The sequence below is a fragment of the Tachypleus tridentatus genome, chromosome 4 (genome assembly GCF_004210375.1).
Source record: "Tachypleus tridentatus isolate NWPU-2018 chromosome 4, ASM421037v1, whole genome shotgun sequence".
NCBI lineage: Eukaryota > Metazoa > Arthropoda > Merostomata > Xiphosura > Limulidae > Tachypleus > Tachypleus tridentatus.
This window is the reverse complement of record NC_134828.1, coordinates 53,515,091-53,538,142: the sequence shown is the minus strand read 5'-3', so window position 1 is coordinate 53,538,142 and position 23,052 is coordinate 53,515,091. Positions and strand designations below refer to the sequence as shown.

The 23,052-nt window shown below is 33.0% G+C and overlaps 1 protein-coding gene across 1 annotated transcript in view; it reads left to right on the top strand.

Moving 5' to 3' along the window:
* LOC143248336 (uncharacterized) overlaps positions 1-23,052 on the top strand; it is a 77,382-nt gene that overhangs the window by 44,147 nt on the left and 10,183 nt on the right. Inside the window, exons 6-7 of the mRNA XM_076496706.1 lie at positions 11,591-11,701; positions 17,657-17,934. Coding sequence (XP_076352821.1) covers positions 11,591-11,701; positions 17,657-17,934 — 389 coding nt within the window. The remainder of the gene's footprint in view (positions 1-11,590; positions 11,702-17,656; positions 17,935-23,052) is intronic.

Sequence of the window (23,052 nt, the reverse complement as noted above, 5' to 3'; positions counted from 1 at the left end):
TGCTGTTTAAGATGAGGTCCTGAAAGCCGATAGATCCATCCACAAAATAACTTTTCTTTTGCAATGCTTAGTACTAGCTACACCTATTCTCTTTTTACACGTATGATGACGTTGCGAGAACTTGCTGTTTTTTATTAAGCACAAAGTTACACAAAGAGCTCTCTGAGTTTTGCTCACCGCGGGTATTGAAACTCGATTTTTAGCAGTATAAGTCCGTAGATGTACTGCTGGGAGCGCATAATTTAATAAGCCCTACCAGTGGCATGTATACGGACTTTTAACACTAGAAACCAGGCTTCGATACCCGTGGTGGGCAGAGCACAGATAGCTCATTTTGTAGCTTTGTGTTTAGCCAGAAACAAAAGACATTATCTAATAAAGTCGTAAAAATTACCCACGTACACTCTGTTCTTTTATCGATATAAATATTAACAATTTTCAAAACAGTGTAAAAATGAGAACCATCTGTAAGATAAAAAGATAGCATTTGACGCTATACAATATTTTAGGATAGTTGAAAAGGGTTAAGAGAAGAATTAAACAATGTGTTTAGAAAATTACAAATATGATGCTAGGAGTTTGTTATGTTTTACATTTTATGTGAGTTTGTTATGTTTTATATTTTATGTGAGTTTGTTATGTTTTACATTTTATGTGAGTTTGTTATGTTTTATATTTTATGTGAGTTTGTTATATTTTACATTTTATGTGAGTTTGTTATGTTTTATATTTTATGTGAGTTTGTTATGTTTTATATTTTATGTGAGTTTGTTATATTTTACATTTTATGTCTTCCCCAAAAGGAAGTATTGTTGTTGTTTCCCCCCCTCCTCTTCTTTTAACCAAATAGCTACTGGCTGCTTCTTTATTTCTACCCCAATCTTCTTTAGATGTTTTCATTTTATGTTATATGTATTTTATAAATACAGAATAATTGCTTTTAGAATATCAATGTTCATGGGCATGTCAGAGAGTACATAAAATATGTCAAAGTAGCTTTTAAGTCTGGATCATAATCCGTGAAACTCTAGCTACCAGAAAATTAACAATTATAGTCACAACCGTTTATCACTTTAGATTTGGGATATGTTTCACAAAACAAGAAATGAACTACCCCTGATTTAATATCAAATAAATCATTTATTTGGACGAGCGTTTCTTCTTTTTACTTTTCTTTCCTTTTTAAAACGTGAAATGTACAATTAATAGTCAACTACCCCAGACAGGTTCATTTTATCACCTCATTATCACATTTCGTTTAACAGAACATTTTACTGAGGACGTCATGGACATCACGTTTCCAAATATATATATCTTTTTATTGGTTTACAAACAGTGACGATGCTGAATACCGGTTTTTGCGGGAGCTGAATTAAAGAGAGATAATGTCACACCTTTATATCTAGACAGCTGAATGAAAAAGAGGTAGTATTAGATCTGTACATCTAGACAGCTGAATTAAAGAGAGGTAGTATTAGATCTGTATATCTAGACATCTGAATTAAAGAGAGGTAGTATTAGATCTGTATATCTAGACAGCTGAATTAAAGAGAGGTAGTATTAGATCTGTATATCTAGACAGCTGAATTAAAGAGAGGTAGTATTAGATCTGTATATCTAGACAGCTGAATTAAAGAGAGGTAGTGTTATATCTGTATATCTAAACAGATGAATTAAAGAGGGGGCCCGGCATGGCCAAACGTGTTAAGGCGTGCGACTCGTGATCTGAGGGTTGCGGGTTCGCATCCCCGTCGCGCCAAACATGCTCGCCGTTTCAGCCGTGGAGGTGTTATAATGTGACGGTCAATCCCACTATTCGTTGGTAAAAGAGTAGCCCAAGAGTTGTCGGTGGGTGGTGATGACTAGCTGCCTTCCCTCTAGTCTTACACTATTAAATTAGGGACGGCTAGCACAGATAGCCCTCGAGTAGCTTGGTGCGAAATTCAAAAAACAAACAAACAATTAAAGAGGGGTTGTATTACATTTGTTTATCTAGGCAGGTGAATTAAAGAAGAGTAGTATCATAGCTGTTTATCGAGGTAGCTGAATTAAAGAGGGGTAGTATTATAGCTGTTTATCTAGGCAGGTGAATTAAAAAGGGATAGTATCATAGCTGTTTATCAAGGCACTTGAATTAAAGAGGGATAGTATTATAGCTGTTTAAGTAGGTAAATGAGTCAAGAAAAGGTAATATCATTGCTGTACAAGCAGATAAATGAATCGGTATTAGTAGGTCTTCTAAATATCTTACTAAATTCTCAAAATGACAAACTAAACAATAAGCATACACACACGCGCGAACGCGCAAAATATCTACATTTATATTTGTTTGACAAAAAAAATTAACTTGTTATTCCGTGGTTTTAATAAAGTCTTTTGTGAAATTCTTAAAAATTTAACTTTATTTTTTCATCAACATTTTGCATTAAATTATTTGATCTTATTCATACATTAATAGTATTAATGCCATTAATAATACTTTAAAAATAAATTTATCTTTCACACCACTTTGGCATGATAATAACTTTTACACAGTTATTTTATATGACAAAACTTCTGCTTATACCTCACGACACCTAAACTGCCTGACGAAGTTAATTTTTTGATACATTACCAGCTTTAAACTGTTTCACTCTCAACATTTTCTCACGTCAGATTCAACGTTTACGTTTTAATAACCTACGCGTCTGACATTACGTTCACTTTTCATAAATGTAGTAGTGTGATACTGCCCTCACCTCTCGACACTATAGCTGTCTGAAACTAAGCTCACCCCTCAATATTATAGCTATTTGAAACCAAGCTCACCTTGCCTCTCGACACAGCGACTGCCCGACATCACAATAAACTCTCAACACCTTACCAGTAAAATGTGATTTCACTACTCATCACTGTATTCATACGAAACTACTTCACCTCATGACACTAAAACTTTGTTCTCCTCTCACAAATGCACCTGTAGTTTGGCACTTCTTACGTTCACTTGTTTAAGCTAACTTATGTTCTCAACTTTTACCTGAGCGACACTAAATTATCCAGTTTGTGTGAATACTACCAACTTTATATAGATACAGCTTGTATCATGGAACATTACTTGTGCTGCTCATCCAGTGTTATTTAGTGTTCCTGTTTGATAAATACCGACATTTTGAACCACGTAAAAGCTATACACTGTTTAGAAAAGTTTAGTTATTTGATGAGATCGGAACGTTCACCTTTAAACAGTTTTTCTATGAAGAGCCCATACAATTTTTAATTTCTAAATAAGTCTCTATCAGACAATAACGGTAGTTTCATTTATAATTAACTTTACCATATGACAGAATCAACAAAAATATTCAGGATACTATAAATAGGATGTCAGCGCTAAATCACATTCTATAAGGTAATAAATCCAATATATACTGAGTTTAATCTTTGCTTTGTGATCTTGAACCATTCGAGAAAACTATTTTAAATATTTCTTTTATTCTGAATGTTGATAGTGCCTTTTTATTATAATCTATGACTTATTAACATATTTCAGTTGACACTCAAAACGTGGGCTCAGCAGATAGCCCGACGTGGCTTTGCTATAAGAAAACAAACAAAACACTCAAAACACTGTTATATTATTTCAAAAGTTATTTAGTAAGATTTAAATAACAGTCAACTCATCTTTATGCCAAAGACTTTATTTTAATCTCGGCCCTGCATGGGCAGGTGGGTTAGGGCACTCGAATCGTAATCAGAGAGTTTCGGGCTCAAATCTCCATCACATATTCGCCCTTTCAGCCGTGGGGATGTTATAATGTGTCAGAAAATTCCTCTATTCGTCAATAAAAGAGTAGCCCAAGAGTTTGCGGCGGGTGGTGATGACAAACAAACAAAATGCTGACAGTTGTTTCGGTTTAAATTCTCCATCTCCTCAGGAGATAGAGATAACCGGAGGTGCTCAGAAAGGAACTTTCTCTTCGCACCACTCTTGATTAAAGAATTAGATTGAGCGCCCAGGAAAATAAATATATATATATATATATATACAGATAAAAAATAAATATGAAAAAATAAATTAAAGAAAAAAATAAAAAAGGAAAACAAAAACTAAAATGAAAGGTGATGACTAGCTGCCTTCCTTCTAGTCTTATACTGCTAAATTAGGTAGCACAGGTAGCTCCTGTGTAGATTTGGGCTAAATTAAAAACAAATAAACAAAACATTTTGATGCTTAAATGTTCCACTAAAAAAATTCTGTCACAAATCTGTCATGCCCAAAGCAAACAAATCCTTCATATAGCCTTTCCTCAATCCATTTATTGCACGACGATCATATGAACTGCCCTATCACGCGGAAATGCGTAAGCGCTACGTAAGGCGACTTGAGTTATGCGTTTTCATACGGAATATCATGAATACCAGTTCATTTTTCTGTTGCATTTGGTAAACGACACTTAAACGGAAATAAAACTGGAACATGTAAACCTTTTATTGGTGAACTCATACGCTGTTGGCTTAGTTTCTGTACAAAACCGATATTTTTGTGTGACATAAATGGTCTAGAACACTTATTTGCTAATAGGTTGAGTTTACTCTGACTTTTGTATCCACTCTCCAAAATTCTCAACTGTCCAGCAGTCATCATGAACTCCATCAAAACGTTTCGCTACATGCCTTATTCTTACCCACTGACTGGTAAAAAATGGCACAGCACCTCTTATAGTTATAAATGTATACATATAGTTCATTGAGTGTTACCAAGTGCTTCTATCTTCTTTCAGCTAGGTACTGTTCACACAGTTTTAAAGAGTACGTTTTACTTTGTGGATAAATCGTAGAAGCAATCTTTGTACACTTCACGTGGTCGTTTTTCTAAATGGAAATTATTCTTGATTAAGTTGCGTGCTGTTGAATGGACCACGTGAACGCTTTTCTCAACTCAACTTTGTGGTCGTGGATGCTTACTTATTAAGAGATGCTGCACGTTGCTTATAAAGGCTTGTTGCAGGTTTCTTTCTCGATGGTTCTTATTTTCAAGATTGACACTCATTGGTTTGTTATCACTGCTATAACGTAAAATTGATGTTCGATCTTCGAAATTCTAAATGTTTGATTTTACCATATCATTTCTGTCTGAGTGTATGAATATTTTTCGTCTGCTGTATATAAATCTTGCATAAAAGCGATTAATTTTCGGTGGCATCGCAGTATTTACTAAATTCCATAAAAGATGTCAACATGTAGTTTTGAAAAGTGTTTTTCCACAGTGCCTTTTTTTTCTAGTGTGGTTGTCATGTGCCTTGCTCAGTTTCTTATTCAAAATCTTTTAATACAACATCCTCAACCAACTGTATGCTTTTCATTTCCAATCACCTCATCTTTAAAACGCTGCCTACCGACTGCTCTTTCAGTATACCTCATCATTATTTCAACAATTACAAGTTTATTTAAAACACAGTTATTATTATAACATCATCTGTTTTGTTTCAAAGCTCATAATATTTAAGATACTTTCATATTTATGACACTTACTACGCTTTTATCTCAAAATAAGTCGTTTTTATTGCACTAACCACACTTTCATCACTTATCAACTTATCTTTAGGGTTATAACTTTTCTTTTGTTTCAAATCATTTGAAACATAGGTCTTTATAACACGTTTTACGCTCAAAAATCTGTTTCCTGTAAAATATTACATTCTTATTTTTTAAAACATTGTCAGTTTCAAAAAATTAATTTTGACCTGATTTTGTTCACAATTCGAACTTTTAAACTTTTTTTTTCCATCGTTGTGTGTTCATAGTTTCTTTCTAAACAGTTGATCTGTAGGGTGATACATAAATTTTTATTTCAAAATAATGACTTTGTGTCAAGCTACACCAGTCATAAAAATTAAAATATAACGAGGTTTTGATATTTTTGCTAATTTCATAGAGAAAGGAAGAAAAAAGAGCGAAAAAGACGATAAATATTGACGAAATTTGTTTATTGCATATATCACAGATAAAAAATAATTCGAAAATTTCATTTATAAATAGAAAAAACAGCATAACTAAGAAAAATGCTGCACAAATATCAAAGACAAAATAACTTATTAAGACGAGCAAATTTAACACATTAAAACTTTAGTAGGAAGTAAATCTTCTTCAATTGTTTATGACTTCTATGCACCTGTTTCTTATACTGCTGATGACAGTTCAGATGATTTGTTGCGCTACCATAGTCTACTCCTGGATAAGGGCGACTCTGATATTCTTGAAAGTCGTAGGAGCAGGTTATGTCTTTAACAACCTGATTGAGGTCCGATGATTTACCTGTACCACACTATTGTTTTATATATGGTGATACATGCACTTCTACATATTTCAGAACAGTTTAACAAAATATTTCTACTAGATGAATAGACTTCTATTTTAAGATAGTTTAACGGAATATTTGTATTCGATGTATGCACTTCATGGCTCAGCATAGCCAGGTAATTGAGGTGCTCGACTCGTAATCTGAGAGTCGCGTATTTGAATCCATGCCGCATCAAACATGCTCGCCCTTTCAGCCGTCAGGACATTACAATGTGACGGTCAATCCCACTGTTCATTGGTAAAAAAAGTAGCCCAAGAGTTGGCGGTGAGTGGTAATCACTAGCTGTCTTCCCTCTAGTCTTACACTGCTAAGTTAGGGACAGCTAGCGTAGATAGCCTTCGTGTAGCTTTGTGCGAAATTCAAAACAAACAAACAAGCATGCACTTCTCTTCCAATATAGTTTAACAAAATATTTGTATTCGATGCATGCACTTCTATTTTAAACTAGTTTAACAGAGTATTTGTATTAGATGCATGCGCTTCTATGTATTTCAAAACAGTTTAGAAACAGAATAAATATTAATTTATTACATCATTGCTTTTGCATTTAATCTTAGTATATCTTACTTCAAAAGAGATTCTTTGTACATATAGTTGAGAAAGTCTTATCTGTGCAATACATTACTTGGTATTCCAACAGAATCTTCTACATAACGATCCTTTAATGCTTCATTGTAAAGAGCTTCGTTTATAATTGTAACAATGTTTAAGATTTGTCGAATCAGTAACTCGTACAGGTGAAGCTCTCGTATTAAAAACTAAAGATTCCTGATATATTTATTGTAAATTTAAGATAAGCAGAAAATTTATCTTTCAATAGGAAACTGAATCTGTATAAACGAACACTTTGGTTAAAAATGTTTCTTTGAATATTTAAAGACGAATGTGAACATATAATGAAAAACAAAGTAGAGCTTATTAAGGCAAATTCCATACTTATATTTACATTTATAACTACTGAACGTTTATTAATTCATATTTGGTGATATGTTATTATTTTGCCCGATTCTATAAAGTTTGAGATATCAGCAACGTACGACACTCTTGTATTAAAAATTCAAATCAGTTCACATTTCCTTCTCTGTTTTCAAGAATAAAAACGTATTTGAAAATTGAGTTGAAGAAGCTGTTGCGATCTATTCGTTAGAGTTTCTAAGGTTATAAATCAAGATGTTATTACTTAATGCTATTCAATAGACAATTTCATGTATGTGCATCTCATGAGATAGTCTTGATGTTAAGAAAGTTGAAGATTATTGATTGTTTAAAACTGTTGTTCTTTCTTTTGAGTGATTCTGAGTAAACCGATTTCCGGGCAACTAGTTAACGTTAAATATTTCATTAGTTTAAAGTGGATTCTCGTCACGTTTAAAGTTGACTAAAGTCTATTAAATACCTAGTTATCAGTGTTAGTGCTAGTCCTGTAAAGTGTCAGTAACTGCTGGTGTTTGACTTCTGGTTTAAGTATTTTGAGGGGCAGAGGAGAAGAAATAGTTCAAGAATGACCTACTTGTTTATCCCAGTTCTCCACTCTCGTATTAAGAGATGAGATCTCAAATGAATCAAAGAAAGTGGAACGGTGTTTGTTAAAGATCAAGGTAGAAATAAATGAATCACGGTATGAACAGTTCTACTTACTTATTCACGGTTAGATGAGACTTAATTGATATATTTAAAAATTGCCACTAAAAAGGTAAGAATAGTATAATAAGTTTGCAATGTAAAGGGGAAGAAGCAAAACAAGTTGAAACAAATTAAGATCGGAATTAATTAGATATAAAAGTGACGCCTAAACATATGTCCAATTTTAATTGATATGTTAAAAATTGTCGAAATCGTGTAAGAACAATAATTATCTGTAAGCTAAAAAGCGAATAATAAGAGACAGGCAGTATCTAAAGTTATAAAATTGAACGAAATGTTAGGGCTAGGATTAAATTAAAACAATGTGTGTGATGCTGGAAGCTGGCTGTGTTATCTATTTAACGTAATTTTTCACGTGTTTTTTTACTTCTTTTTCTCTTTTTTTCCAGCAGTTACAATTATTCGCAACTTCTTTATTTCTGATCCGATCTTCTTTAACGTGATGTTATTGTTTTATAATCACAGAATCACTGCTTCTGGAATATTAATGTTCTTGGACATGCCAGGGAGTGTAAATAATTTGTAAAAGTAGTTTTAAAGTCTATATCTGTGAAATAATTCGTGATGATGGGATCTTCACATGAAGTAAAAGTGTATTCTCAAGATGGTTGTTATGGGTATTAATACTTTAAATAAAATGTAGTATAGAACAACGTTTCGACATTCTTAGGTCATCTTCAGGTTAACAAAGAGAGTTTGCTGTTGACTGTTGCTGGACGCGTCTTAGGGACGAGAGTGTAAACTGGTACGGGATTGTAGGGAGCGTTGCAATTAGATGTTAGGTTATTCATTAGTATAGGCATAAAAGTGTTCCTTTATATTAATTTAGTTTTGGTTTGAATTCTTGTATAAGTAGGGCTTCTTTGATTTTTCGTTTGTTTATATTTGTTTCTCTACTTAGTATCTGAACGTTTTCTATGGTTGTGTTTATTTAATTTGCAGTGTTCAAAAACACGGGAAGGTGTTTTTTTTGTGTTATTTGAATCTGGGGTCCATTTCTCCGCTTGTTTCTCCAATATAGAAGTCGTGGCAGTTGTTACATTGTATTTTATAAATAATGTTAGTGTTGTGTTTGTGAGTTTAATTGTTACATAGTATGTACTTTAGTTTTTTTACCTGGTTTTTGAGTAAATTTGGTGTTAACCTTACATCGCTAAATATCATATATTCTCAATATCAACGAAAAATATCCAACATTTGGAAAAAAAAACATTATAACAAAACACAAAATTCCAATAAACAAAAATAGAATTCCACAGAAAAATCACCTATATTAGACTATACATTCCCCAAGACTCAGCACATGAAACAAAACAAAAACTCAACACATTAAGAAACTAAATAAACACAACCAATAAACTATGCTCACCTGATAAAATTAACGATAAAATCAACAAACTAAAACAACACTTCATCAACATTAACAAATTTCCTCAAAAAAAACCATGGAAAAAAATATACGCACACATCTAGACCAACAACAAACAAACAACAATAAATACCAACATAAAACAAACTATAAAACCTTACACTACTGCATACTATATGTTCCCGACATCAGCGAAAAAATAACCAACGTTTGGAAAAAACTTAACAAAAGACAACATTCCAGTAAACACCAAATTTATTCAAAAATCAGGTACAAAACTATGTAAAAACTACACTGATAATCACAATACCAACATAATTTGTAAAATACAAGGCAACAACTGCCACGACTTCTGTATTGGAAAAACAAGCAGAAAGATGGAAACTAGATTCAAAGAACACATAAAAAAACCTTCACACGTTTTTGAACACTGCAAATCAAGTAAGCACAACATAAAATAAAAGAAGTCCTACTTATGAAACAACTAAAACCAAAATTAAACCAATATGAAGGAACACATTTATACCTATACAAATTAATAACCTAACATCCAACTGCAGCGTCCCCTACAATCCCGTACCCGTTTATACTCTTGTCCCTTGTAAATTTTCTCTTTGTTAGCCTGAAGATGACCTAGGAAGGTCGAAACGTTGTTCTCTGCTTATCAGTAAAAGTGTTAATACCCATACCAGCTGTTCTGAGATACAATTTGGGCTAAAAGTCTTAAAGAATACCAAGGACCAAAAACGAATTACGATTTTCATGGATTCTCTAAACTCTACTTCAGTTGACCAAGGTGACTCAACGGTAAAACTGTGTGTTTATAACACCAAATATTAGGTTTCAATACATACGGTGATCAGAGCAGAGAAAACCCATTTTGTAACTTTGCACTTAACAGCAATTAAACAAAACCTACTTTAGTTTTCGAATATTACATATATCAGTTAGTTTATCAACCGAAAAATAAGTATATACTCTAAATATAAGAATTCCTCAAAATAAATGTTACAAAATATCTTTGTGAAGAGTTTTCATTAAGCTTTGGAGAAGCCATTTAAAACGTATATTTTAAAAGCAGTTCAGTTGTAGTATGCAAACTATCAATTAAAGTGAAATTTGGTGTATTTTGATGGCTAAGTTGTAATATATCAGGACGTGAAGATGAAACTAATCCAAAACAGTGTTCTCGTGATTCATAGCAAGTATATCCACTCATGAGAAGCCTACAAAGTTCTTACAAACCCAGTACAAATATCAGGACAGAGCTTTGAAGAATGTTTCCCTGTTCCTTTAAAAAACATTTTCCAAATGACTTGTATGGTAGATGAGATAAAGAAGACTTCCATCCTTGATACCAATTACAAATGTGTTTAGTGTGGATGAAAGTCAGATAAAAAAAAATTGCCAAACCCATTCAAATAAAGGTTTTCTGTTTAAAGGTTGGAGGTAGAGTTTATTGCGCTCTTGGAATTAGAATTATCATAGGTTAATGTTACATGAGGTTCAATGACACAAGTGAAAGGACTAATACAATAGATACCAGAGACTTACCTTGTACTTAAGTATTTAGCTGTGGTGTAGTTGGTGTAACGCTCTCTGGACGTGGGTCAAGATAAAATCTGAACCCGTCTGTATCACAGAACTAAGCGTTAGAGGCATCTTTGCTTTCTGAGGTTTATCTTAAAAACTCTGTCAATGATATGGCGATCAGCTCTTATACTGGCTAGTTACAATCCGGTTTCTCAGGATCTGTGGTTTGAGTTGAATCAAAATATCTTAATGACACTGTCTGTTGAGTTTCATAACACGGACAAACACACGTGAAAGATATTACAGTTACGAGGTTTCAGAAATCCAATCTTTAGTTTAAATACATGTTTGTTACTTTTTGAAGTTCGAAAATTCAGTACTTCAAAAAATTCTAGATCCATAGTTTGTTTCTGCCCCGTATATGTAACTAAGTCATGAAAACAAATTATTTAACAGAATAGATTATTTCGTATATTTTAAAAGTTCTTTGTAAACTATTTTAACACGATACACTACTCATTCATGATACTAAAATCTAGAGAAGTTAGATTGCTTATTCTTTAAGTTTTAGATTATGTTACCACTACGTAAACTAAACGTCTTTTAAATCTCTAATCCTATATATAACCATCTTCACTAGTTAAAAAAATGTACAGCCTCATGTAAAAAAAAAAACATTTGGTTTTGTTGTTGTTGTTGTTTTTAAGGAAAAGGAACAAACTTCATGACTACAATACCCTTGTCATACACCACAAGGTTTGATGAACAAAGCATGGAAACTTTACCGGACTTTGAACTGGATAATTTTTCAACCTGTGGTGAGTTAATTGAAACACATACTTGTTTTATTAGTAGCTTACTTTTTTAGGAATGTGTTGTTGTTTTTTTCAGTTGTATTTTGAAGTTTTGCTTATATTACACATTTCTTTTGTTTTCGCAAAATATGTAAATGAAAATATAATCTTTGACGTAGGGACCTAATACACTCTTTGATTCGCTGCAGCTTGTGGAGTGGACTGTAGTTTTGCCTGTTCAAGGCTTATCTGCATAGCGTGGGTCACCAAGCTAGAGAAACAACTAAGCCTCTCACAATGAGGATATATAGTATTTATGGAGTTTTGAGTCTCTTTTTAAATTAATGTATCTTTGAGTGCCTGAAGAATAAAACAGCTTTTATATAGATAATAGCTTAAAGTAGTACCTTTGACATATATTTCTATAAGAATATCTGACACGATGATTTTGTTCTTTTCTTATCAATGGTTTCTATCTATTGTGTAAGTGTCTGACGACTAGCACAGATAGCCCTCGAGTAACTTTGTGCAAAATTAAAAAACAAACAAACATCGATAATAGATTGTTTGTTTGCTTTTTTGGAATTTCGCACAAAGCTATTCGAGGGCTATCTGTGCTAGCCGTCCCTAATTTAGCAGTGTAAGACTAGAGGGAAGGCAGCTAGTCATCACCACCCACCGACAACTCTTGGGCTACTTTTTTACCAACGAATAATGGGATTGACCGTCACATTATAACGCCCCCACGGCTGGGAGGGCGAGCATGTTTGGCGCGACGCGGGCGCGAACCCGCGACCCTCGGATTACGAGTTGCACGCCTTACGCGCTTGGCCATGCCGGGCCTGGATAATAGACCTGCAACGTTGTTTACACTGCAATAGACTCTAATGTGAGTCTGTAATGTCCAAAGCACATCACTCCTCATTTCATACTTTCTATGACCCACTTAATATAAAAGAATGACGGTTTTCTATCACATAAATATATATATGTATATGCTGTTTTTGACAGTTTGGCAAGCATATCTTGATATGGGATAGTATGAATACCTGTTTCATTCTGCAGCTGTTTGGGTTTTAACAGATATGTTGTGGAAGCATGTGTGTACACGTGAATCGTGTAGTAAATCTTTCTTGAGTATGTTGCGCACTGTTGCCTGAGACAAGTGAATGTTTTTGCTACTGAACATTGTGTTCTTGGATTTTTTTCCCTATTATAAAATGTCAGACTTTAATAACTTTAGCTGGGATACAACCTTTTACAAATCTCTTTCTCGATGGGCTTGGTACCTACCCCATGTTGGTCCATATTCTTTTGTTTTGCCAATGCACGTGATGATTTTATGTATTAATATTTTTTGTCGAAAATAGCTGTTACATAACCTTCCCAAAAAGAGAGAAATTTTCTGTGGCATCACAATACCTATGAAACTTTAAAAAATACCAATTTTGTTACTAGTACATTTCGTTCCAGTACGATTGTATATGATCTGATTTGATTATTTAAAATCGTTTTATCAAAACGTACTCAACCCTCCGAATAGCAGCTTAGTGAGGAAAATGGAAAACTTTGTATTACCCACTGCTTCCCATAAAAGGAAACAATAAAAACAAAATATGAAAGAAATTTGGTCAGATGTCTGGAGTGATCAAGAAGGCCGATGGCAAATTCGTTTTCCTCTTCACTGGTAAAAAAATGAGAAATAGCATATAAATGACTGAAAAAGAACGCAAGAGAAGCTAAAGTGATTGCTACCATTAGGTCACAATTGTCGACTTTATTAGTAAGTAGAAAAACTAATATAATAATCTCAAATGAGAGAAGAGGATGAAGAACTAATGAAGGAAATGGATGATAAAAAACGGATCGAGTTAAATTAGTAGCAGTTTAATATGTTTTGGGCTTTATTTTTAAACATATCGGTTAATATGTGTAATCTCTGAGAACCACTCGGAAAATTAAAAGCTTGGTAGAAATAACATGGTGGTGACCAAGTGTGTTGTTAATTCAAAAGTTTATCCTGGGTAGCAGAGGATGTAGCTAATCATCTTCCATATTTATATAGTCTGAGTATTGTCTGATGGTTACCGTTCTAGAATGTGAACCTGTGGGTTTGTATCTCACGACAGTTTCTACAAAAATGAGTTCTACGCTTTGGAGCATAGGTATCTTTTAGAAGTGACAATCAAAATCCACTACTCGAAGTAACCTAACAAACCATACCCGTATCTATCCATAAACAAGCGATGTATTTATTGAAAATATTGGTTTCCAGACAATATAAAGCATGAAAAACAAGTTAGTAAATACTTTAAGTAGTTATCTCACTTCAATGGAGTGATTTGTATAGGTTGGATGTAGTAAAGGTAAGAGTAAATTTTTAATTTTCTTCTCGATTTGGATTTTTAAGTAAGTTTATTGAAACAGCTCGTATTTTTGTTAAAGCTTTAAAGGACTCTCCTTTAAGTGGCACTCGACTCGTAATCTGAGAGTCGCGGGATCGAATCCCCATCACATCAAAAATGCCTGCCATTTCAGCTGTAGGGGCGTTACAAAGTGACGGTCAATCCCACTATTCGTTGGTAAAGAGTAGCCACAGAGGTGGCAGTGGGAGGTGATAACTAGCTACCTTCCCTCTAGCCTTACACTGCTAAATTAGAAACGGCTAGCGCATATAGCCCTCGTGTAACTTTGCGCGAAATTCTAAAGAAATCAAACCAAAACCTTTTAGTGAGTTTGTTAAAGTGCAACTGGATTTTGATGGGAACCAGGAGCTTCTTATAGAAGAGAAGAAGTAATATATCATTAAATAATTTGAGCTAATGGAAAGATTCAGATTGTTCCTCAGACGTAATACAAAGTACTTATTTTTGTTCCTAAACGATCTTTCAGTTATAGAATAAACATATCTGATAACAGATAAATGAATTTAACTTTTTTGTCTGTCAGTTTAAATGCGTTTATTATTGTAAAAAAAAAAAAAAATCACAGTTTCTTATTTCAACTGAATTCTTTATTAACTGATTCAGTAATACATAAAGCAGCTAGTAGCTGTTTTAGTTTTTACAAGAATCTTCAATGTTTTTTGAAAAACTTTAATTTCTTTCAGGTTGAAAAAAGTAGGCTAATAAAGTGCATAAAGAAAACTGACAAAAGAATCTTAAGTTCTTTTGCACAGTTAGCAAACTTCCACTTTCAAGGATACACCGCTAGATATGAGAGCCAAAGACAACGAAAATTAAAAATAACAAAGGAAATGCTATTTCTTTTACGAGACAGCTCCTAATGACTTAATAACTTAGTCTAGAATTGGGGTGCTGTTAATTTTACTGATCGTAAATATAACCTCATCTATAGAATAGTCCCCTCCCCTACAAATAAAAAAATGATGCCATAATTATGATTACAGAATAGAGAAAAATACCTTGTAAAACAGAATGCTCTTCTTGTAGTGATATTACATGTACTTAAAGGCGTTATTAAGATACTTACAAGTTAGGTGACAAAGAAGGATTCTTCGAATGGTTTGGATCGGTACTAGTTTTAAAGTAAGACTGGCATTATTGCTGATCTCACAAAAGACAAAGATTTGCAGAGAAATTTTTCTACATTTACCAAACAATCTATTTTGATTATTTTATAGAAGAACTAGTGTTTTAAACCATCTCCAGTTATATTTAAATTCGTGAGGGAGGGCGCATAACTGTTATAGTTATATTATTACGAAAGCGATTACACTATGTAACAAAATTTTTACTTTTCCTTGTTCCTGGGGAGAAAGTGTTATTTCTCATTTGCTTATGCCTAAAATAAATGGAAAAAGATCTATTTTTCTCTTAAAACTTTGCTTTTGTGACCTGGTAGCGTATAACGAAAACACGATGGGACACTATGTTTGGGAGCTGATACGGGAAAGTGATTTACATTACAGTAGCAAATTTCGAAAAACTACTCACTTCTAAACATTTTAGTTCGTTTTTGTATAATTTTAGTATAAATACATGAATATCTTGACTCATATGTTGTTTTATTCGGATCTTATATAAATGAAAATGTGTAAATTTGCCCGTTTTTACGCAGAAAATAGGTTAATTTCTAGATTTCATTATCCAGATCACAAAAGCAAAGTTTGAAGGGAATAATGGCCATTTTCTGTACTTCTACAATATAAGCAATTAAGAAATAACACACATTATCCAAGAACAAAATTTGTGTTATATAGTATTATTGATAATGCAGAAATGATAAAACCAAAACATATTTTCAAAACATTCAGTGTATGATACGGAGTGTTTACATTGAGGAACAAAAATGATAATTACTTTACAAGAGGGAAAATAGTACACCGTTGTAAAATGACTGCTTCTTGTTTAAATTTCTCAAAACATTTATTTTTAAGTTGGTTGGTTGGTTGGTTTGGTGTTTTATGGCACAAAGCAGCTTGGCTATCTGCGTCAAACATCCAGTAAAAAGTTAAAATTAAAGTAAATGTAGTAAAATTCATAAAAGGAAATTAAGGTAAAACAAAGTTTAAAACAAAACCATAAATAGCATTAAAACCTATGTTTGCATCTAGTAAACGGTTTCTGGTATAAAACATTAAGCTAGCCCGGGCTTATTGTGAATGGATGAAACAAAAATTTTTAGTTTATTAGGATGTGATGAAAAATTGTCACAATGCACTCGTTATACTTGAACTGAAAAATAACAAAAATAAAATAGATAGAGAATTGATACCGTGTGTGTGTGTGGTTTTTCTTATAGCAAAGCCACATTGAGAGTTGGTAGAATACGACTATATTACAAGTACTACTTCTAAAAGAATTAGAGCAGAATAGCCAGTGGCCGCCGTATAACCAGGAATCTGACCAATATTACGAAGTCAGCTTTAAACGTTCATGGATGTATTAATTTAAAAATTAAAATTAATTTAAATAGTACTATTAGAATAATTCGAAATGGACTAAATAAAAATTGAAATTAATAATTGAAGTAGTTGAGTTTAATTGGAATACTACAAAAAGTGACAAACATAAAACATTTCAGTATCAAAAATATGATTTTCACACACTATAAACAGGTATTGGAAGTAAAGTATGTGGAGGGAAACAAAACTGAAAGTGAATAAAAGTGCGTCTTGTAAAAGCATGCAGACGTAAGGGGTGAACTGGGACATACCTATTTCCCGATAATTATTTTACAATTCGAATAGCAATTTGGGGCCATTTTTATGCAGTTGTGTACAAAACGTGATGGAACTCATGGAAGGAAATTACAAGTGAAACTAATATAAGAACAAGAAACTCATGACAAACGTAGCTGAATCTTTATTTTTCAGTAATCTCTTTACCTTTTCAACTCACCATTTCAAAAAGAGACTTGGATTGACCCTGTGGTTCAGCTCTGGATTTCAGAGCTGGCGAACCAGGCTCAAATCCAGCGATACCACAAAATAATACCCGAACTTTAAGCTACAGTTGAGTTATAAGAGTGACATTCAATCCTTTTACTTGGATGGCTAGTGGAACTGTATGTTGTTGACTCGCTGCCTTATTTCTAGCCAGTCGCTCAAATTTAGATACAACAGCTTATAGATTTAATAGCTTTGTCATAAATAAGAGATGTAGATACTTTACTCCCTGTCAGAAATTTCATTTTAAATCTTTAGTTCTTTATAATAAGACAATATTTTGGGCATAAACATCAACTGAAGTCGAAGAAATCGCACTCTTGCTAAAATTATCGGAACGATCAAAATAGATAGGCCTTCCCGACGCCTATTCATTAATTTCATCAATACAACTACATTCATTTGTTCTTTATAGGTACGTAGATTAAAAAAAAAAACTTTTAGAAGTTAAATACAATGCTATAACTATACATGATTAAACAAAACCGTATATATTTAATTTTGATCGGAACAAGAAGTTGTTATCCTAAATTAGAAGAGAAATTATTAGAAAAAATTATTATTTGTAGTTGATCTGCTTTCAAATGCGAAGATCAGAAGCCGTCGACTTAAACCAGAACCTTCAACTCCTTCAAAACTGACATCTAGTCCTGTAGGTGAAACTTCTCCTCGTGTTGAAAGCAGAATTAACACTGAAGACACACAGTCACGTAACAGCCAATGTCAACGTAGAGGAAGTCTTCAGCTGTGGCAGTTTCTGATTGGCTTACTAGATGATCCAGCTAATTCTGCATTCATCGCTTGGACGGGGAGGGGAATGGAATTCAAGTTGATTGAGCCAGAAGAAGTACGTATTTATTTATGTTATTATCAGTATGATTACCTTATTTGTAACTTTACAAATGAAGCGCGAACAACCTTGCCTTGATGACTTCTCCAAAATAATCTGAATCTTCCATGTATAGTTTAGTGATGTTACTGAACATGCTTGTTTATCACTATTGGCTTGGCTTATGATATATGTATGTACATATATACCTTCATATGTTAAATATATACTATTTAAGTGAAAATAGCATATAACATTTATTTATTCTTTCCCCATTATAAGTCATAAATTACTTAATGGGATCTTTTAGCTGATTCTAATTTATATTGAATTGATTGAAACTTAATATTTTCACCACACATCTCAGGCCACAGCATACATTTTATGTTTATTTATTGTTGAGGCTATTTGTGTCCTCCACTGGTACTGAAAGTCAATTTTTAGCGTTATAAACATTCAGGCTTACCACTGAGCTACTTGGGGCAACATTGAATGAACTGGCTTTCAATCAATGTGAAATTATTCACCAGAGGTGCATGTTATGAAATCGAAGTGTTATATATTAAATTCAGATATCCCAATAGTACATTATCTACTTATATATGCTTACATTTTTACCTCATCATTTTAGAAATTTACTTGAAGGCAAAAATTTAGTCGAAATACAATATATACACATTATGTATAAAGCTAATTGGCAAATGTAACTTGGCTCAAGGCTAATACTGTCGTCATTAACATGATACAAGTGCCAAGTGTAACTTTATACATATCTAGTAATGGCCTCATAAAACATGTTACAAGTGTGAAAAGTTAACATTAGTAAGTAGTCAGATTTGTTACACTGACACAACTTCATAAAGTTTCGTGCTCGTGATACTCCTCAAACTTACTAATAATATACAATATTAGTATACTTTCTTCAAAAGAATTAAACAAAATACTTCAAGGTAAACTTCGTTCAGCTAAAGAAAATAATTTTGTATGATGATTTTGTTTGGAACATCTTGAATACTTTGATCTTCCTGCGTTGTATTCAACAAATATTATGTTTTGTGCTAGATAACACAAATTTCCTCTTATCGGAACACAAAATTTAGTAAAGTATGTTGTAATTTATTTTAGTCGTAGTTGCTTCTTGTAATCTTGTAATAAAATTGCTTTTAGGGTATTTTTGACAGTGTTTTTTGTTTATCCAGTTACGCATGTAAAATTAATATACAATATTATTATACAACTTAGAGATACAACTTATCACTGACTTTCAAATTTGTAGACTATATGCATTCGGTATTTATGTACAGAATCTAACATATTTTGAAATATTCTATAATTGTTTATGCTAAGAAAACACTAGCATTTTACTATTATGTAGATCTAATGTAAACCATTGCTATAAAAACACTGAAATACAACTGTTAGGCAAATCCAGTATCAATCAGTTGTTTTGTTTAACTGATAGGCTAGGAGAAGACAGCTGGTCAGCTCTAGAGCTGGCTTTGTTTGATCGAATAGCAGGATTTGGCTGTTACAGCTATAACGCATCCGCGAACTCCAAAATGCAGAACGCGAATTTTTTCGATAAACAATATAAATATCATTTACTTCTGCACACTGATAAACTGTTTAGAACAAAGTAAATTTCATTGGCTGGTGTATACTGAAAATAGTGTTTAAAACAATGAAAGTACCATTGACTGGTCCATACTAAAATTATTTAAAACAATGTAAATATCGTTTATGGTACGCGATGAAAAACAATTCAATCTTAAGTACTAAAAAAATAATTATTTTATAAGCAACAAAAATTACATTAACTAGTACATTATGAAAAACAGTTATTTGATGGACAATGGAAATATTTTGTTCAGTTAGAAACTTTTAAATTATTGCTGGTTATTGAGTACTGTTACGACATTTAGAATTTATGCTTGTTGATCAAAATGTAGCACACACAGTATACTTGAGGCAGTAAATAGTTCAAAGTAAACAGGGTTTATATAAGAAATATTATCTTCATTGAAAAACTGAACATAAGAAATATCACTTATAAAGGAAGCTAAATATGGCCTACATAAAACTATGAACACAGTTTATGGCGAAACCTCTCAAGGCGGAGCCAAAATCAGCGGGCAATGAAACAATGAAATGTGTAGCGAAAACGCAGCAATTTTGTTTTGACCATGTCAACGCCTATATGAACTTGCACGTACCTTCTTTAACCAGTCTCTGGGAGCTAGTATATATTAATAGGAGTCTAATCTAAAGATTTTTAATAAATGATGAAGTTCGTACAGACAGGACATAGTTTCGAAAAAAATAAAAAAAACGATAAAAACAAACAAACGTCTCAGAAGATTTAAACATCAAACAAGACAATAGCATACCGTAAATTTGCTGATATTTCTCAGTTTGTTTCATCACTATGAGGAAAGGAGCTAGGGAGTGGTAGAGAATTTTGACCATAAGAAAATGACTTTTATCTTAAAGGTATTAAATAAGTCTTCTACAGAGATGTCAAGTGTGTGTTTTCTGCTCGCAAATCCACGTTATACGGAGGTGAATCGAACCGTTGATTATAGAGTTATAAATCCGTAGACTTACCGCTGTACTAACGGAGCATGCCACCTTTATTCAAACATGAATTATTTCGGTTTATTACGTATTATACTTGTAATTTATTATGTCACGCGTTACGATTTCAAGCAGCGTGAATTGAGTTAAATTGTGATTCTGAATTAGAAATTAAGGAAATGTTGATTTATATCAAATTTGTGATATTTACCTATAAGATTAAAACACAATTTTCTCTCTTAACACAAATATTTTTCAATATAAAAGCTATGATACAACTAACAGTAACGGGTATTACAAATAATTCTTATAAATACTGATTTATATACAAAAGTTTAACGAACTTATAGACAGTACTGAGTCTTCTATCTGGCCTGGAAATGAATATTTTATCATCGGTTCATGATGAACGAATTAATTCTGCGTTAATACACAGTTACACTTCACTTAATTTAACGGGAAGCTAGCTATCCTTTCCCACTTGAGTTTTTCCACAGAAATTATACTGTCTTTGCGTAGAAGTTCTAAGTTAATTCGCTGAAGTTAAACGGTTTGTAATGTTCGAAATCCTTAAACGTTCCTGGTCAATATCTAGAGTTTCCCGATTGATAAGCGTTTACCACAGTTATAGCTTCCGAGGCTTATAGTATACTAACTATAGCAAACTGGCAATATAAAAAAAATGTTTCTCTGTATGTCGGTTTATAAACGTTAAGGCGAAGTTTTAAGAATTTCATTTGACAACAATGTAAAACATATATTGTTGATTTTTATACTCCAGAATCTTCTACAAATTTAAAGAATAGGCGGGTATTTCGCAACATTTAACTTTAAGTCACAAACATCGATGCGTGTGTGTGTGTTTTCATTTAATAAAGCCACCTCAAGCTATTTGCTGAGTCTACCGAGAGGAATCGAACCCCTGATTTTAGCATTGTAACTCCATAGACTTACAACTGTAATAGCGGGGGAAAAAACATCGATAAGAAAATAAATATATAGTAATAAGTCTGTTACACATCTCTCCTTAGAGAATTAGAAACCAGAGTTAGACAATTTTCAACTAAGATATTATATATACATATATAAATTGAGTGTTTGTGTGTGCTATCGGGCTATCTGCTGAGTCCACCGAGGGGAATCGAATCCCTAATCTTAGCGTTGTAAATCCTTAGATTTACCGTTGTACCAGCGGGGGACGATATACCTTGATAGCAATACATTAATTATAATATATTGTCAAACAAATTATACAACTTCAATAATTATGACAGCATACCACACAATCAATGCAAATAACCTTATGATAATAAAATTACATAGCACGTGAAAGTGCTTAAATACATTTTTTTTAACTTAAGAAATAATCATAAGATTGAAGCGTTCTTCGAAAGCTGGAATAGGTTTTAAAGGAACAACGGGAATTGCTGATTAGGTTTTCCAACCAATTGACAGATATGACAAGTTTTACGAAATTGAGGAACATCTTACCTAATTTTTGGCCGAAAGAAATGTCTCGCAATTGTGTCACATGTCTTGTTGCACCTAAGTGACCTCTTCTGTGGAGTTCATAGGCAACTATCAATATTTCCTAACAATAAACTGATAAACTGAATACCAGTCCTCTGAAGCTGGTACATCTGGTGGTCTCAATTTCCTCATAACCACACCATTTAAAACAAAATAAACATTTGGAACTCTATCTAGTTCATCTTTTGGAAGTACGTATTTAAATAGTGAAGAGATCTGTTAATCATTTTCTTGTTCAGTTACCAGTTTACTTCTATTAAACTGAACTTCACCACGTGAACCAGATTCCTTACGTTCAGTGAAGTTTTAGCAGGACAATCATTCACAAGGTCCATGTCGGATACAAAAATACGACTGAGACAAATCTAAAACATCGTCCTAAACACGTGTCCATCATTTGTTTTTGGTTTAATTTCCTAGCCTGAGCTCGAGTCACAGCAGACGGGGAAAACACCTCAGGAATATCCTCAACAACAATGTCATCATTCTTACATGAAACAGTGATCGGTTCGCTAAATATTTTGAGGTTGGCAAGAACTTTTTCCCCAGCTAAGTCGTTTTCCAACAATAATGATACATCTTTAACTGACAGAGTAGGTCTTACTCCAACCACAACTGATCCTGAAACTAAGTCTGATGTTAAATAAACGTTATGAAGAGGGACATAATAAAGCCACCTCTAATATCCTGGACAATATCAGACATACCAGAGGCGGAAGTTGAATCTAAAAGCAATACACCTTCTAACAACAATAATTTAGTCGCCCCAGCATCACATAGAATACGTATGGGTATGGGAGCAGCAGCGTCAAAGATACAGAACCAACAGACAAAAAAGGGTCTTAATTTTTCTCTAACTACATCAGCCTTTTTATCAGTGTTGTTTTTTTTTCAAAGACCAACATTCAAATATAACATGACTACGTGTTTTTTTTTTTACAAAAATGGCAGACAGGCCTTGATTGCTTCGATGAAGTTTTATCTTGACTGTCAGAAGGTTTCGAACTAGATGAAATTTCTTGGAAGAATCCT